General features: G+C 37.2%; 1 protein-coding gene across 1 annotated transcript in view; it reads right to left on the bottom strand.

The window, feature by feature from the left end:
• The window catches only part of LOC149283167 (methionine synthase reductase-like), a 22,313-nt gene extending 5,408 nt beyond the window's left edge, over positions 1–16,905 (bottom strand). Inside the window, exons 1-11 of the mRNA XM_089497899.1 lie at positions 16,804–16,905; positions 14,509–14,670; positions 13,591–13,744; positions 10,112–10,229; positions 8,791–9,151; positions 8,252–8,374; positions 7,351–7,504; positions 6,638–6,726; positions 2,413–2,593; positions 1,576–1,618; positions 459–657 (exon numbers count right to left, since the gene is read on the bottom strand). Of these exons, the coding sequence (XP_089354025.1) occupies positions 459–657; positions 1,576–1,618; positions 2,413–2,593; positions 6,638–6,726; positions 7,351–7,504; positions 8,252–8,374; positions 8,791–9,151; positions 10,112–10,229; positions 13,591–13,744; positions 14,509–14,670; positions 16,804–16,905 (1,686 nt within the window). The remainder of the gene's footprint in view (positions 1–458; positions 658–1,575; positions 1,619–2,412; positions 2,594–6,637; positions 6,727–7,350; positions 7,505–8,251; positions 8,375–8,790; positions 9,152–10,111; positions 10,230–13,590; positions 13,745–14,508; positions 14,671–16,803) is intronic.
• Positions 16,906–17,423: the final 518 nt, after the last annotated feature.

Genomic DNA, 17,423 nt, shown 5'->3' with positions numbered 1-17,423 from the left:
AGTCATAGAAGCCCCGGCGGAAGTGTCGGATAGCAGTGGAGGGTGTCTGTGCGCATTGCGGGGGTGGGGAGGCATATCAGGGGGCAGATTGGCATATAGTGGGTATAAGGCATTTCTAGGGGCAGAGTAGCAAGCCGCGAGGCAGATGTGCATAAGTAGGGGACAGGTTGGCAAAGAAAACAAAAAATGCACTTTTCTTAAATATGAAAAGAGATTACATGTGAATTAATATTTACTAATAAAACTTTTTTCTTATACGGTAGTCTTATACTCAGGGTTTCTTTTTTCTAAATTATTCAAATTTGGGCCTTTCGAGCAACAACCATGTGTAAATTGGTTACAATTTTATTCATATTAATGGTCATCTCTTGAACAGTCTTAAGCAGGATTTGTAAACAATATATTGAAAACATTGAGATCACAAAAAGCCCTTTGCACAGTAAAATGTATTCTCTTACCAGTGGAAGAAAAGCCCCTTGATCAGACTTGTTATGATCAACTGCTGGCATCTCCTCACGTTTTGCATTTTTAAATGGACTAAGTTCAGAGAGCCAACCAGTGCACACACCTTTCCTTGACACAGTTCTTTCCAAGTAAGATGGTAATTCAACTACGTTAAAAACAAAACGAAGCTTTCCAGGGTAAAATAAGTTGGAGCTGCAACGAAGAAGTAATGTGGTCACATTTATCCCATGGCTGTCACTATTTATTAATCTTATTATACTTTATTTATAAAGCGCTGACAGATTCCACAGCGCTGTACAAAGAACACTCACATACTATGTATGTATACTGTAAAAACAAAAAGCAGCAATTAACCCTGAAGTTTTTTAGTGCATCTGTTGTATCTTTTAAAAAAAAAACATTTATCATTATTAACAGAGGATACTAAGGAATAATATTAAAAAAACAGGGACACAAAAACAGATTGCGTGCTTTGCTAATTTGGTAACAAATCTATTGAATTTAATTGAATTTATTGCTATTTCCTTATTGCAAATGCAATGATTGAGCAGAACCCTCCCCTATATACAATTACTGCCAGTCACCTCCAGCGCTGGCTTAGCGAACACTGCAAGCAGGTGTCTGTCCAAACACACAGATGCAGTTTCAACATCAGGTAAGTGTGTTTTACTTTTTAATTTTTTGGTTTATGAAGACTGCATATTAAAAAGTACTTTAATATGCAACCTTGTTCAATGGGGATATGAGAAACATTAAAAACTGAGAAACTGTCCCTTGAACAAACTGACAAAATCACAGAAAATGTAGGTATTTTCTCAATTCTACCGGGTAAAAGACAGTATTCAAAATGCTTAATTATATTTCCTGTGTTTTAAACAAATACATCAAAACAATATATCTTATTGTCAATAAAATATATTAAAAGTATTAGTGCATCATATAGCCTGTAGTTATTAGAGCAGGAATGCCTCTCAGTACTTTAGAGGCAAAACTTTGTTGGTAACATTTGAGTGGGAGTTTATGGTATTCTCCAGGAATCAAAACTTGTATTTTCTTTGCAGCATTATTTAAAATCGAAAAATAGAGCAATGAATATAAATGTGTTATTACCTGGCAGCCGAATACGGTCTGGCTTGTAATTTAGGAAGGTACTCTAAAGAGAGAAAAAAAAATAAAAAAAAAAATAGCATACATCTGTAGCAAAAGTGTTGGCCAGTATAAATGTACATAAGTTTTACATGCAAGGGGGGACTGCTATACTAATGCAAAAAAAAGAAAGAAAATTACCTAGGAATTTAGGCAGCTATGCTATCAAGATGTACAGAACTTTCCACATTCAAAAAGCATGCAGTATACATGTTTCTCCTTAATAGCTGGTGAGGGACAGAAGGTCAGCAAAAACCTCCTGACCCCCATGAGTGTTTGGCTAATTTGAAGTTCCCAAAATTTCCAACTAAACCTTCAATCTAGCAGTCCTGGTTATTGTACAACTGCACCCCCTGCTTTTTCTCTCTGTTGTATTTAAAAACTGGTAAGTTTCTTAAAGAAACAGAATCTCACATTACAGCCTTTGCAATTGCTGGATCACCCTTTGCATTATGTCAAAGATAAGAAATTATCCATTGGTCAGGAGGAGGGCCATTTGTAGAAAAAGACCTGTTGTTAAGTGGACAAACATGGGTACCACTATGTTTTCCCTTCTAACAGATGGAAACCGAAGAGATACTGCAGAGGGAGCAGCCAGCCCTGGGGTAGAAAGAACTTGGTCCTCACTACAGAATTCCAGCCCCATGCAAGGTTCTCTTACACTGACAAAACACAAATGAGTGGTAGAAAGTGATACAGTCATAGAAAGACCACTATTTTCACTTACGCCCATAAATTCATCTTTAAACCCAACCATTTTTCCGTGTTTAGTTGTATTGCACTGGGGTTATCACTACTTGCCTATTAATACACTCAGTGGAGGTCTGCAACTTGGAAAGGCAGTTAGAAGGTCTAAAAGGCTGATTGCCTGGTCTCTTATAAACTGGTTATAATCTGAACTGCCTTGTTTACTACATAGTTCCTGCAGTCTGCGCTTCTCAGACACATTTGTAGTATGCTCTACCAAAGCACGTAAGAAAGCCTGCGAAAACAAAACAAAAAAAATAAAAAAATAAAAATATTATATATTATATATATATATATATATTACACACACACACACAGGAAAATTAGCATTAAGAAAAAAAACATTTAATACAAATAAAAAGGTTCTCTCTATAACCTTTCTAGAGTAACCTATAAGATTATTTCTTTAAAATACATAATTGTAGATTTATTTAACACCATACCGAAATATGAGTGTACACGCAGTATCAATTATTTTACCAGAAAAGGATAGTATTTACTACAAACAACTTGTATCTATAACACATGAAAGGCTTGAGAATTGCCAGTCACAATGGATGGGGCTGAAGGCGATATCCCAATAATAGTGCAGTTATTGCATATGACTGACAATTTCCAGGGTGAGATGTCCAGCATGTGACACAGCGGCTCCTGTCAGAGTGCTCCATGCAGAAAAGATGGTTGAGGTGCAGAAGCAAATTAGGACTTGTGTGTGACAGTAAAGTACGGCGGAAGGGATGTACACTGGAGCACCAGAAACACAAACCCGCTGCCTGACAGCTCACAGCTTTACTGAGACATGTATGGGAATTCCAGGGGTTCGGTGCTCTTAAGGGAGTGGGGAAGATTCCGCTGGCACAGTTGCCAGACCATGGAAAAAACTGCCCTGGAAAAGGTCAAGCGGTTTTGAGGGTAAGAAAAGGTAATAACTAAATAGTGTGTGTGAGGGTTAAAAGCAGTGATTACAGCAACCTGAAGAGGGCTCAATAAAGCCTTGCAATCTCAGAATGATTATTAAAAAATGATTAGTAAAAAAAAGAAAAAAAAAAAAAAGACTGCAGACCCTGGATCTGATACATTTTGGAAAATGTAGTTATGTCTGTGCGTGTTTTTCAGGAGAGATATTTTGGTTATGAAATTTAAATCAGAGGCATACATGATAGTTAATATAGAAGTTAAAAACCTAATTGAAAAGGCAGGACAGAGGAAGTTATAAAGAGAAGTAGAAGAATAGGAACCCTCCGTAAACTGCCTCATTGACCTCTCCATAGGAGAAGAGTACAGCTTTGCCCATGAGCAGCCATATGCGTGGCACATGCAGAGGGGAAAGTAGAGCCTGTCCATGGGCTCCCGAGGTAACGCCTTCCCTACTTATTGCATGTCCTTGTCTGTAACAGGCAAAACTAAAGGCTGTAGAAAGTGAATTTGCAAGGTGTTTTTTATCAATGTGCACAAATAACCACTTCTTAGCAAACACATCTGCTTAACACATTGCTGAACATTCAAGAGTTGCAAGTTAATGTGGTCTGCTTTCCATTCAATAGTAAAGGAAAAATGCCTCCTACTACCGTAGTAATAATGCAAATTATTTTCTGTAAAATTTTCTGAACACATCATCCTTCAGTTGTACAACACTGACATCTACTGGTCAAAACAGAATCTCAAACCATGAAGAAATATATACCATTCTTTGGGATCTGTAGGAGAGTGAAACCCGTTGTAGAGGTTAATACAGTAAAGGAATTTAAACATGCATGGGACAGGCCAGGGGTCGACAAATTTGGTTTGTATCTAGGAGTCAGTTTATTTTTTTTCTTTTCTAAACATGTTTTTATTTTCCAGCACTGTAACACTATATGCTGACATACACACTCATGCTAATGCTATACTGTAACATAAACACCATACATGCTAGCACCACATTATACACATATAAAATTACATACATACAAACCAACTCTACATTACAGACTGACTCAAGCACTATATATATATATATATATATAATGTAAAAGGGTGAAGCCGTATTAGTCCAGTAGACACGATGTCAAAAAATAGAGTATTGCAGAGTATGCGGTGATACCTTTTTTATTGGACTAACATAATATTAAAAAGACAAGCTTTCGAGAGTTATCCTCCCTTCATCAGGTCTGAAGCAATACTAATCAACATGATAGAGGTTACAACTTAAAACAAGTGATGGTATAAGGTGGGGGGGGTTGAGTGGGGTGTCGTAAATAATAGGTCTGGAGGTGAGAAATGCAGAGAGGTAGAGAGAGAACCCAGGGACAGAACAAATAAACTTAGGGAACCAATAACCACAGTAAAACATCAAAGATAACAGCAATTAGACATTGGATGACTAGATGAAGTTCATATGAAGTTCTGGTAGTGTGTAAGGAAACCAGAATCCACATTAAGTCCCTCTTTTATGGTGTTAAAATGTGTAATCATTTTCATCTCAAATGTTTTTCTTTCCTGAGAGTCTCTGAAATTTCCTTTGAGTACTTTAATTTTTAGGTTTTGGATGGAGTGATTGTTCTGTGTGAAATGATGTCCTACCGGGGTGCAATATTTTTCTTCCTCATGGTTTTTGATGGAGCTTCGGTGCAGGTTTATTCTAAAGTGCAGCTTAAGCCCAGTCTCTCCAATGTAGCACCCTACAGTACACAGAATGGCACTGTACCATGCAACAAATCCCGCTGCAAACTTTGCCAACATATATGTGACAGCAACACAGCCAGTCACAACAACAAAACATACAGAATCAAAGATTCTTACTCATGTACATTGGCAAACGTGGTATACATGATACAATGCTCTGCATGTGACAAAGGGTGCTACATTGGAGAAACTGGGCTTAAGCTGCACCTTAGAATGAACCTGCACCGAAGCTCCATCAAAAACCATGAGGAAGAAAAATATTGCACCCCGGTAGGACATCATTTCACACAGAACAATCACTCCATCCAAAACCTAAAAATTAAAGTACTCAAAGGAAATTTCAGAGACTCTCAGGAAAGAAAAACATTTGAGATGAAAATGATTACACATTTTAACACCATAAAAGAGGGACTTAATGTGGATTCTGGTTTCCTTACACACTACCAGAACTTCATATGAACTTCATCTAGTCATCCAATGTCTAATTGCTGTTATCTTTGATGTTTTACTGTGGTTATTGGTTCCCTAAGTTTATTTGTTCTGTCCCTGGGTTATCTCTCCACCTCTCTGCATTTCTCACCTCCAGACCTATTATTTACGACACCCCACTCAACCCCCCCCACCTTATACCATCACTTGTTTTAAGTTGTAACCTCTATCATGTTGATTAGTATTGCTTCAGACCTGATGAAGGGAGGATAACTCTCGAAAGCTTGTCTTTTTAATATTATGTTAGTCCAATAAAAAAGGTATCACCGCATACTCTGCAATACTCTATTTTTTGACATCGTATATATATATATATATACACACACACCGACTCTGACACTACAGTATACACATGCACACGCTGACTCCATCACCATACATACACACACACACCGACTCTGACACTACAGTACACACACTCACATATACTACTCCCACCGGCCCTCCCTCTCTAACCTTGTGGAGAGCAGCCATGCCTTCTTCTGCCATTGTGAATCTGGTACCCTATGCTTTCCTGTGGGGGCACAGTAAGGCGAGTGCTTTGTGTTACCGGTATCCGCTACATCCCTCCCTCACAGGAAAGCATGGGGGTCGGATTCATGAAGGCAAATCTGCAAAACCCTGGGGTTTGTAGGGCCCTGGGATAGGCATATGGCAATAATGAAGCTAAGACAAGACCAAGAACCGATAATGATTAAAGGTAAGCATTCACAACGTGCAGACTAGATAGGTTGAATGGTACTTATTTCCTGTCAATGTTTATATTGTCTTTTTGTAAAATAATCTGTCCACAACACTGAAGGCCTGGATCTGGGAACAATGAAAATATAAACAAATAAAACCTGTCATGTATTTTTTTTGCAATGCCAACAGTCTAAATCAGATCCAAGATTGAAATTGTAGATTTTTGGCACTTAACACAGAAATTCTAATTAAGCAATAGATACATTCAACACCATTGCCTGTATTTATCAGTGGCTCTGTAGTCAGGTAGATAGAGAACCTAACACTCTGTTTTAGGAAACTATACATTTTCTTGCAGACTTTTCTCCTTTTAAAAATGGGTCTCCATATTTTACTATGATTTTTAGAAAAACATGCAAAAACTAATAGGCAGGGTGTTTACCTTCTTAGGAATAGCTCTTATTTCAAGGCACCAAGTTAATAAAAATTGCAAAGAACATTTCTCAGGAATATAACTGGGCAACGAGGCTCCTATGGACAAAAACATATATTAATGATAAAGTCCAGTATATACAAAAACCATGCACTATAAAGCTATAATGTTAAATTAAAAGTATAAATTTGTATTTTAAAACACAAAAAAGAAGTCCTGTTGTCTGGGCATTTGATCCAAACATGAATTCCTGATTTAGTACAGGCACTGTTAATTTTAATGAAAATAAAATAATAATAAGCATATTGGAATTTACGCAAAGGTCACATCAAAGTTCTTTATTAGTTTCCCTTTATTAGTGCCAACCCTTTCCCAGCATTCCAATACAAGGGCAGTTGTTTTGACTGCCTTAGCAAATTTGGGACGGATAATAGCAATGGGAAGGATCCTTAACTCAGGGTTCTAGTTAAGAAACTAAATGTTGATGTGCTCAGAAGTTATGTTGTTTCAACATGTATTAAAATAGTTAAGGAGTTCAAAATGCTTCTACAATACATTTCTTTACACATTACTAGTATGCTGCTTTGCCCTCCAAACTGGCTGCGCATTTTCCATCTTTCTGTTACCTTTTTGTTAAAAATTTATTTAGGAAGGGTCATATCTGGGATAAAGCCATTACAAAATCCATTCCCACATACAGAGGATAAAGCAACGGAACGTACCCTTCTTTTTTGTGTTGGATTTAACGCCTATAGAAACTTGAAAGTCCTTCTTTGCCAAGAGTCCAAGCCTCTGAAGCAGTTCTTCGACTTCTGATGGAGGATTGGGACAAACTACGCAAAATGAATCTCCTGGCTGCCACTCAATGTCCGTGTTCTGAAATGACAAGGTCACCAAAAGAGCCATTTGGTTCATCTTAGCAACATTCACTTGCACCATTTTTCAGCATGTTTTAAAGGGGGGGGGTCTCCCCACAGAATTTTTTTTTATTTCAGCATAAAACACCACACTAAGCTTATTCTTTATGGCAATGCTAATGTAGTCCTTCACAGACTTTCTTAATTACCCAGTCAGACACACTTACTTAAGACTGAGCCTTCTATTGCTTACTATGGGCAATATGTTAAGTACATTAAGCCAACTATAAAATCCCAAATATGTAGCTGTGACAGTATTCAAAAATGGTTTAAAAAGAGATACAATACTTCTAGTGATACTAGGAATTAAAAAATAATGGGAGTTCTCCGTTAAGGTGATTAACAATGGAGGGAAGAGGAAGAGTTGATATGAGTTTACAGGCGAGTTGTAGTTTGACCTCGCCTGTAAAAGATCCAGACGAGAGAGCTTCTGCCGCAAGGAGAGCTTTGCTGGCTCTGTATAGTTAAATCAGTGTGATTCCTTAGAAATCTCCTTACCGAATGGACTATGAATTCTATAGCGCCAGCTCTGTCTTTATTTCTGGACAGACTTGCCAGAGTTGGCCTTTCGTAATAAGCAGTGAAGTGAAGGGAGAGAATCTCTCCTCTTAAACATTCCTGTAGTGAATTTACCTCCTAGAAGTTTTTTATTTTTGCACAGGGTTAACAAGGAAAAACACAGCAAACAAAAAAGTAATCTACATACTGAAACGTCAAGCTCCAGCATCCAGGTTGCTTTCACTGCATCTGCAGAGGTTAGTTTCTCTGCTAGACTTATTGGGACTTTAAAAACATTATATTCTGGATAAAGCACAGAGGGATCCATCTCCTAAAAACATAGTTAAAGACAATTAGTTATACACACTGTAATCAACAACTGAATAAATGCTGCATTTCTGCTCCAAAAGGCAAAATAAATGTAATGAGATTTTCAAGATCCACATCTGTAAACCCCCACCCCCCCAAACCGCATAAGTAAACTTTCCACAGGTTAAACAAAACATGTTTGCTACACTGGGATTAGGTTTTTCTTTTATCATCTACTTCTCTAGACAATATACACATAAAAAAATAAAGATCTAACTAAATTAATGCAGGCTTTGTAGCACGGACAATAATATGCAAAGTAATATACCGAATATCTTCTTCAGACTTCTACTTAAAGAACTGGGCTTCCTTTGTTTTACTTGCTATACCTAAAGTGAAACACATATTTGAATTACATTTACATTTGCATGTGCTTACCTGTCCTTTACAGTCTGGAATAAGAACATCCAAGAATGGAGGAGAGAGAGCGGGCACATTAAGGCTACACTGAGAGAGAGGAGGAACTGAGTGGACAAGAGAAGGCTCAGCTGAGTTTAGAGCCTCTAACTGGATATCTTTATCTGATGAACCATTTGAAGAAAAAGCTGCTTCTAGGTGGATTGCCTGTATTTGCAAGTCCAAATCTTCTGGTACTTCAGATGTCCTGTGGTTAATATTGTTAACATTAATATGATCACCGGTACTGGCATCCATATCCTGATTTTCTGTCCTCAAAGCGAATTCGTTCTTTAGAGCAGTCCACAGGCCTTCAATCCAAGGATCTACAACAAGCTCCAAACTGCAATCAACATTACGAAAAACATGGAATTAAGGAAAACAAAAGACGCAGGCCATAACAGTTAATTCTGTCAGTACTACTGTATTTGCCCATGTATAAGATGCACCTTTTTTAGAAAAAATTGGGGTCCAAAAACTGGGTGCATCTTATACAGTGGTGGTAGCTCTGTGTTGCTCAGCAGCGTCTCTTGGTACAATAACTTTATGCAATATATATATATATATATATATATATATATATATATATATTTGTTTAATTTCGGGCCCCAAAATTAAGGTGAGTGTTATACATGGGAGCGTCTTATACTTGGGAAAATACGGTACTTGCTTTTCCATGACGTCTTTTCTTTTTTAGATCACACAATATAAACAAACATAAATGTTCATGATGTAGTTTTTTTAAATAAACAAAAAAATTGTGACACACTTGTGCAATCATTGTGATGAGTTAATCATTAACATCTTAAAACAGTGGTCAGGAAACTATGGTGTTTATTCACTACAGGGAGAGCAGTATGTTCGGGGAAATCGAATATAAAACCATTTTTAAATGTACTAACAATATCTGACTTTTTGTATATAAAAAATCAAAAACAAATACGTCTAATGGCTTAACAGATGTAACCCGTGAACATGATAGCGTAAAAGGTGGAATTTGAAGGCAATCTCTGCCTCCATGAGCACATGACAAACCACTGTAAGTGACCTAGAAGCTAGAGCTGTACTTAAATATTGATCTTTTAGCAGAGCGTTCTCTTAATGTGTGATTAACCATCATAAAAATTACATAGCCATACCAAAATAACAGAGAAAACTGATATCATAAGCAGAGTTCCATAAAACATGTGAAAAATAATTTGCTTTTATGTGTCTGAAATATACTATTGTACAGTTTAAGGCATTTATGTTGCATGATTACTAGTAATAGTAAAATTATAATATATGTGATAAATAATCTTACCCTACACAATCATCTGCATAACCAGTTCCATAAAAATGCTTTGCACCCAGTTCCTGAAGTCGTTGGTCAATGATTTTTCCACCATTACAAAAATAAGTATATTCAGAGTCTCCCAGTGCTGAGAAGAAATAATATATTTGGGTAACCACAATTCACTTCATAAATGTATAAATGTTTATCTAAGAAATGGGAAATGTGGTCCAGATTATCAACAAGCATATATTTATTTTAATAAGGGCAACTCTTCCCTAGGGGAGCAGAAGGCAGTACCCTCCCATTATACCAGACCATCGCAAATTATTAAAATCATTCAAAACTCAATGAAGTATTTAAGTTATATTATAGACAATGAGTTTCTGTCAATTTTAGCAAGCCACTATGTCCTGCAAAGCAATAAAAAAAATAAAATAATAATAAAAGAACGATCTTTCTAAAGATGCCTATATTTGTTCAGTTTTGCTAGCCAGCTTTCCGACTATATATATGGTGTTATTTCAAAATAATTGTTATTTCTTGACATGATTGCAGTAAGTCATGCACATAAATTACAAAAGACAATGATTTATATCTCATGATTACTACTGTTTATCATTGTGACATGAGCCTGACCTGTTGAGAGAGAATAAATACACAGATTCCCTTTAATATGTGGTTTGCTTTGTTTGTATTTAGCTATCATTTTCCTCTCTCATTTACTGTACACCCACACAAGTTGTATATTGAGGTTTTTTTAGCACAAGAAGGGCTTTCTTTACATACCGTTATTTTGATTGTATCATATAATTTACTATAAAAATAAAAAGATATGGTGAAAAATTGAGAAAAATAAATACAATTTTCCTCATTTTTCATACCCAATGTTCTTATGTTTTTTGCAAGTTTTTGGGCATTATTTTTTTTAAAATCTGGTCATACTGTCTCATGTCTTAGTTGGGACATCTTTGAAGCTGGTAAACTTAACTTACTCCATCAAACTAGGGCTGCAACTAACGATTATTTTAATAATCCATTAGTTGGCCGATTATTTTTTCGATTAATCGATTAAAAAAATGCAATTTTTTTTTTATTTAAAATAATGTAATAAAAAACGTACAATTTACACTTTCATCTCTTTATTGCAATGGCCTCTCGCTATTCACCTTGTTATTTTACTGACATAATAATAAAAGCTACAAGAACCCAAACGCAGTGTTTCTCAAACTAGGTTTTAATACAAAGTTATTAGTAAATATTAATTCATATGTTAACTTTTTTTCATATTTAATAAAAACTGAGAAAAAAGCCTTGTTTATATTTTCTTTTATTTACCAAACTGCCCCCAGTTATGCACATCTGACCCCCAGCTTGCCACTCTGCCCCATATATGCCTTATAGCTCTTATATGCCAGAGATTCCACTGTGCCTCCTGATATGCCACTGTGCCCCCGATATGCCTTATACTCCTTTATGCCAGTGATATGCAACTGAGCCCCCTGATATACCTATTACCCCCAGATATGCCTTATACCCCCTATATGCCTTATAATTTCCAATATGCCACTCGCCCCAATTTATGCCTTATACCTCCCTATATGCCACTGTGCACCCTGATATGCCACTCCGCTTCCCATAAATGCCCTGCACCACCCTGAAATTCTCCGATTCACCACTCTGCCTCCCCCAGATATGCCACTCTGAAATTCATTATACCCCCCATAGACCACTCTACCTCTCCTATACACCACTCTAACTCCCCCAGATATGCCATTCTGCCTCCCTGAAATTCATTATACCCCCCATACACCACTATAACTCACCCATACACCACTCTGCCTCCTCCCCCTCCCATACACCCCTCTGACTCCTCCCCCTCCCATACACCCCTCTGCCTCTCTCCCGACTCCCTGGTGTTTTGTGAACCTCCGTTGCTGACAGGCACTTTCACTGCAGCTTCATAGAAGCCTCAGCGTAAGTGAAGGTGAGTAACGGAGGCTGTGCGATGCAGACCCCCACCGGCTGACAGAGAATCGAGGTCTCCTGCAGAGGATCATCCTCTCTGTCAGCTGGTGGGGGTTTGCATCGCACAGACAGCCTCCGTTACTCACCTTCACTTACGCTGAGGCTTCTATGAAGCTGCAGTGAAAGTGCCTGTCAGCAACGGAGGTTCACAAAGCACCAGGGAGTCGGGAGAGAGGCAGAGCAGTGTATGGGAGGGGGGAGGAGTCAGAGGGGTGTATGGGAGGGGGGAGAGAGACGGAAGTGAGAGACCGGCCGACAGTGAGGGGAATCCAGGTCCCCTGCAGTGTTGCGGGGGATCTGGATTCTAGTGTTATAATCCGATCTCTGTTTGAGGTCGGATTATATAAGGATAAAATCGATAAAAATCAATTCGACTAATAGATAATGAAAATCGTTGGCAACGATTTTCATTATCGATTATATCGATTAGTTGTTTCTGCCCTACATCAAACCCTATATTTTTTTTAAAACCAGAAACCCCAGGGTATTTGAATGCTAGTATTTTAACCCTTTCCATGACTACTAGCCTTTGTGAAACTTTGTGGTAGTTTTTTTTGTGCCCCACCCACCCCACAAACACAGAGTGTAACTCGGATATGAATTTCCAGCTCCTAGTATATGTCACTGTCAAACACCCCACTATGTGTGCAGCAATTGAGTACAGTGATACCACCCATGCATGGATTCTTTGGGTTGTTTGGGGGGTAAAGATCTGCTCAGTCTGTGCCCATGTCCTATTTTTTAAACATCTTTGAATCCAGCCAATTGCATTTATCCCATCAAATCATACATTAAAAAAAAAAAAAAAAAACACACACAAAAAAAAAACTAGACACTTCATGGGCTTTTAAAATGCCAGTATTTTAACTCTTTCCCTGCAATATATAGTGCTAATTTTAATACTCTCTCATAAAAATAAACTTTTCACTGATGGCGAAAGCAGTGGGCAATTATTTTTACATGTTACCATGGATTAAGAAAACAGCCCAGCCCAGGGCTCTATTATATAGTATGTATTACTCCAATTTTGACCCCAGTTTGTTTTAGGGTTTTATTCTAGAGCAATATATTTAATCATTAATAAAAGTCATCGTTAATTTAAATATCCCTCATGATATGCATAAAATAAATCTCTTGATATGACACAATTTGAATAATTTTGGCTATGTCTGCCACCACAATGGAATTGAAATGAAACAATCAACATGCCACTACAGTGCCGAATCTCAGCTTTAATTTGAGAATATTTACATCAAAGTAATTGTACAATTGACTGAGAGATGACCTTAATATGAGACTCAATGAGCTGTCAATGGAAGAAAAGCAGACAATTAGGCCAAAAAAAACCCACACCAACCCATTAGAGAGCTAGCAGTGCATAGACTGTATTTTTTAAATGTTAAAAGTTGTGCTAAAGTGTTACAATTGTGTTGTTACGTCATTACTATGCTAAGGAATACTGTTGTGCATTGAATACCTACCTAGCAATCCATACCTCAGATGAGAAAAATGATCTTCTGCCAGCTCCTTGTTTTTAATTTTTTTCATAAACTTTAAAGCATTGTCTGGTGGATCACCACTGCCAGTTGTAGAGACAACAATAACCACAGGACATCTTTCTTTTTCTAAGCTGAACTAGAAATTATTTTAACAATGTTAACTATTATAGCATATTCTTTGAACAAGAAAAACACACAATATATACGGAGCAATATTAATCAGCTCTACATCACACCCCCCAAAAAAGGGATAGTCCATTTGAAACCCCTACTATACAAGGGAGCGCCTCTTTAAGGTTAGTGCCATAGGCCTACAAGTTAACAAATCATTAAGATAAGGGTACCATTATTTAATTTTATTTAGTGACTAGTGTTACTCAGCTTTTTAGCAGGTTGTATCTTGCTATTGTCATGGTAACACAATGCTTTGTATCTCTAACCCACTATTGTATGGTTATGGTTTACTCATTACAGGCATCAGTGTGACCCATGGATACAGATGTCATGGTATCATCTCTCTTTTACTGGAGCCCAGTCTCGTTGTTTATAAACACTGTAGTTGTCCTCTGTACCATTTGGGCTTTCTAATCAGCGATCTTTCCGAGGTAATTGGTTAGGTTTAGGCAACGGAATGAAAAATCCCTTGAACTCTGCATGAACTGTGGGTATTAACTAAGATGGTCAACGTTAATATTATATTATTATTATGCACTCATCTATACGATATCTAAAGTGAGTGCCAGCAACAATTGTTTTTAGGGGCTCTAAATATTACGTTCAAATCCCATTTTTACCAAGTTAGCTGTTTAAACCATACATTCACCAAAATTGCTAAATCCTTTCATTTGCTATTGTATACCCAATTTTCAAAAAGTAGTGTACCACATTTTAGAGTCTCACCTTATTTATATCTTTAAGACAATGAATATCCGCTACTAATCCATGGTGATCTGCCTGTTGGCCTATTTCCTCTGCAATAGCTTTAGCCTGCCCTTGCTGTGTGCCGTACAGTAGCAAAAACCTCTTTTTTAGCGTGCCACACATGGTAGAACACCAACTGCTCTGTAAAAAGCAAATGGAAAAGTGGGGATACATCCTGAAAGCTAGTTTACACTGTTACACTCACTGAAATAAACTAGTTTACTCAAAAAGTATTAAAGATGCCATCTGTTTCACTTCAAAACATCACAGTAATCACAGAGACATGCAAGAATCAGTTTGTATGACAACAATTAGATTGTAATACAGAAATATAGGTTAAGAGAGATGCTGGGTTCGGTCAGGTTGCCGGTCTCAAAACCAAGAGTGTTTGGCGCTACGTCGATTGGTCACCCTGCCACAAAGTTTTAATGTGATTGGTCTTCTCCATAGCTTAACATGGGGAAGGTAGGCACCTCTCCATTTGGTCACTGATTAGAGACCGACTCTCCTCTGCTTGTTGTCTTATCCCCACCCCAGAGCCAGGTGTTTACACTCACTCACGAACTTTCATTGGTCCCTATGTGTAAACATTCATTGTTTATTGGTGGTCTTGTCTCAATTCCCCACTGACAGCATTATCTGCTTTGAACGTGCAAGATAAGAAGTGTGTGTTTTTCCCTTAACCCCTTCAATCCCAGGGGTTTTTGGTACCTCAAAGCCCAGAGCAATTTTGCCATTTTTGGGGTATGTCGGTTTAGCAACGATTCTCTTTTTCTGTGAATAGTGTACCCATGTAAACTATATATTGTTTTTTAATTTAGTAAAAACAAGCGAAGATTAGAAAAATAAACTAATTTTGTTTTACATTTTCCCTCTGAATCCTCACAAAATTAGGTAAAGTGATGGAAAATCACCTCCAAGTTTATTAATTCAGGTGTCCTGATTTCAGAAATACCCAATTTATATAGATTTTCCAGACTTTCCCAGCACCAGGGAGCATATTATTAGGTGTACAATTTTGTATAATTTTTATGCCTATGGCTTAACGGGTTTGGGGGTTGTGAACGGGAGCAGGAGGGTTATACTGGCTAGATGTTATGCTAGGGCAATGGGAAGTAAGGTTTTTTAATATTTTTTTATATATATATTTTTTTTAAATTTTTTGACATTTTTTATATATTATTTTTACACAGAAATGGTTAGAGGTCCTCCTAGGGACCTCCTGAACATGCCAGTGACATCACAGCTCACATTATATATTTTTTTGTATTATTTATATTATTATTTTAAAGATATATTTAATATTTTTTAAATGGACTAACTTTTTTTTTTTCTGCTTTTCTCTTTCAGGACGGGAGGGGGAGTGAGAGAGGCCAAATGGTTCTTATACACCATAAAATTCTAGGTTTGTACATGTTTCAACACAAAAATATTTAGATCCAGCTGCCTCCTGCTTATATGGCGGTATCTCACATTAAATACAGGAATAAAGGAATTGATGGCTCTGTGGACAACTACATTTTCCTCCGGTCTTATTTACAAGACTTGTGCATTCTGATTCATAAGAAAATGTTTTGTTAGTTTGTACAAAGACGAAACAAATAAAAATTAAGCAGAGAGCTCTGAATTTTCATTTGCGTTCTGTTGCTTTGTATGAAAAGTGTGAAAGAGCGTGAGCAACAACAAATTCCATTCCTGAATTTGGTCCGAAACTCAAAGGGCCAAATCACAAAAAAATTGTCTGAACTGTTTTTTGGCTCATTTGCACAATGAGTAATTACACTAAGGCTAAACCAAATTACAAAATATGTACTTTTTGAAACCATACATTTTGGCAGTTTAGTGTAGAAAGCCATTAAGACATTTATTACCTTATTGAGTCTGCTTCCAAAAATGCTATTAAAAGGCCAGACATTGTTTAAGCAGACTTCTAATTGTAGTAATTGTAATATTTGTTTACCATGTGTTTTGCATGCTACTATTTGAATATAGGCAGGTAAAGCTCTTTAAAAATAACTTGGATTTTATTAGTGTAATAAAGAAGTGACAAAAAGGGACACAATGTGGTTTGGGACATGCAGGTATAGTTCAACCAAATAATGAACATACAAACGGTAATTTTGATAACATTGGTGGAATCACCACAGGTACCATCGGAATATTTCTGCTCATTGTTCCTTATTCATATGTTACAATACGACCACAGTAAATTAAAACGCTAGCACTATAAATAGACAAAAAAAAAAAAAAAAAAAGATTGTACCTTGTACTCACATTAGATGAAGTAAACAAGCCTTCTATCGGTTTGGTGCGTTCTTTCACTGTAATGAATGGTTTTGGTAGAAAGTAAATAGCCAAACGCCGGTAACGACTCATAAAGCAAGTAACTTTAATCCATAATCATTGTACACAAAAAAAGAAAGAAAAAAAAAAAAGCTTTATGCAACATTTGCAACCTGAAGGGCTTTTTTAATGGTTTGGGCCACATTATTCCCTCCCATGTAACAGATTCAGCGCTCTAATGTGCAATTAGACAGGAGTACTCCATCACAGTGTTCTGGTAATAACACTCCCACAGCACCCTAATGCACTGCTTTGAAGATTTTAGGCCACTATTGCATATTTTTTCTGTGCTTACAGCTCCACACATACCATAAAATCTCGAGTAAGATGGGCACAGTTTACTGAAAAGGGGGTATATTAAACCATAATAAATCAAATAATAATAATAGCCATGGTTGCATCACTGCAGCGCCACACTTCTCACACTGGCTGCGTCTGAGAACCGGGAAGTGATGTCATATCCTGGCCATCAGACTCGGTCAGCATGCTGGGGCGAGGGAACACCAATGGAGAGGGCTTTGCCGGTGGCCATGCTCGCCACTATTGGAGAC

The sequence above is a fragment of the Sceloporus occidentalis genome, unplaced genomic scaffold (genome assembly GCF_023333645.1).
Source record: "Sceloporus occidentalis isolate IW3139 unplaced genomic scaffold, rSceOcc1.0.p SCAF_110, whole genome shotgun sequence".
Taxonomy (NCBI): Eukaryota; Metazoa; Chordata; class Lepidosauria; order Squamata; family Phrynosomatidae; genus Sceloporus; species Sceloporus occidentalis.
The sequence above is the reverse complement of the archived record's forward strand: the minus strand, read 5'-3'. Positions and strand labels throughout refer to the sequence as shown.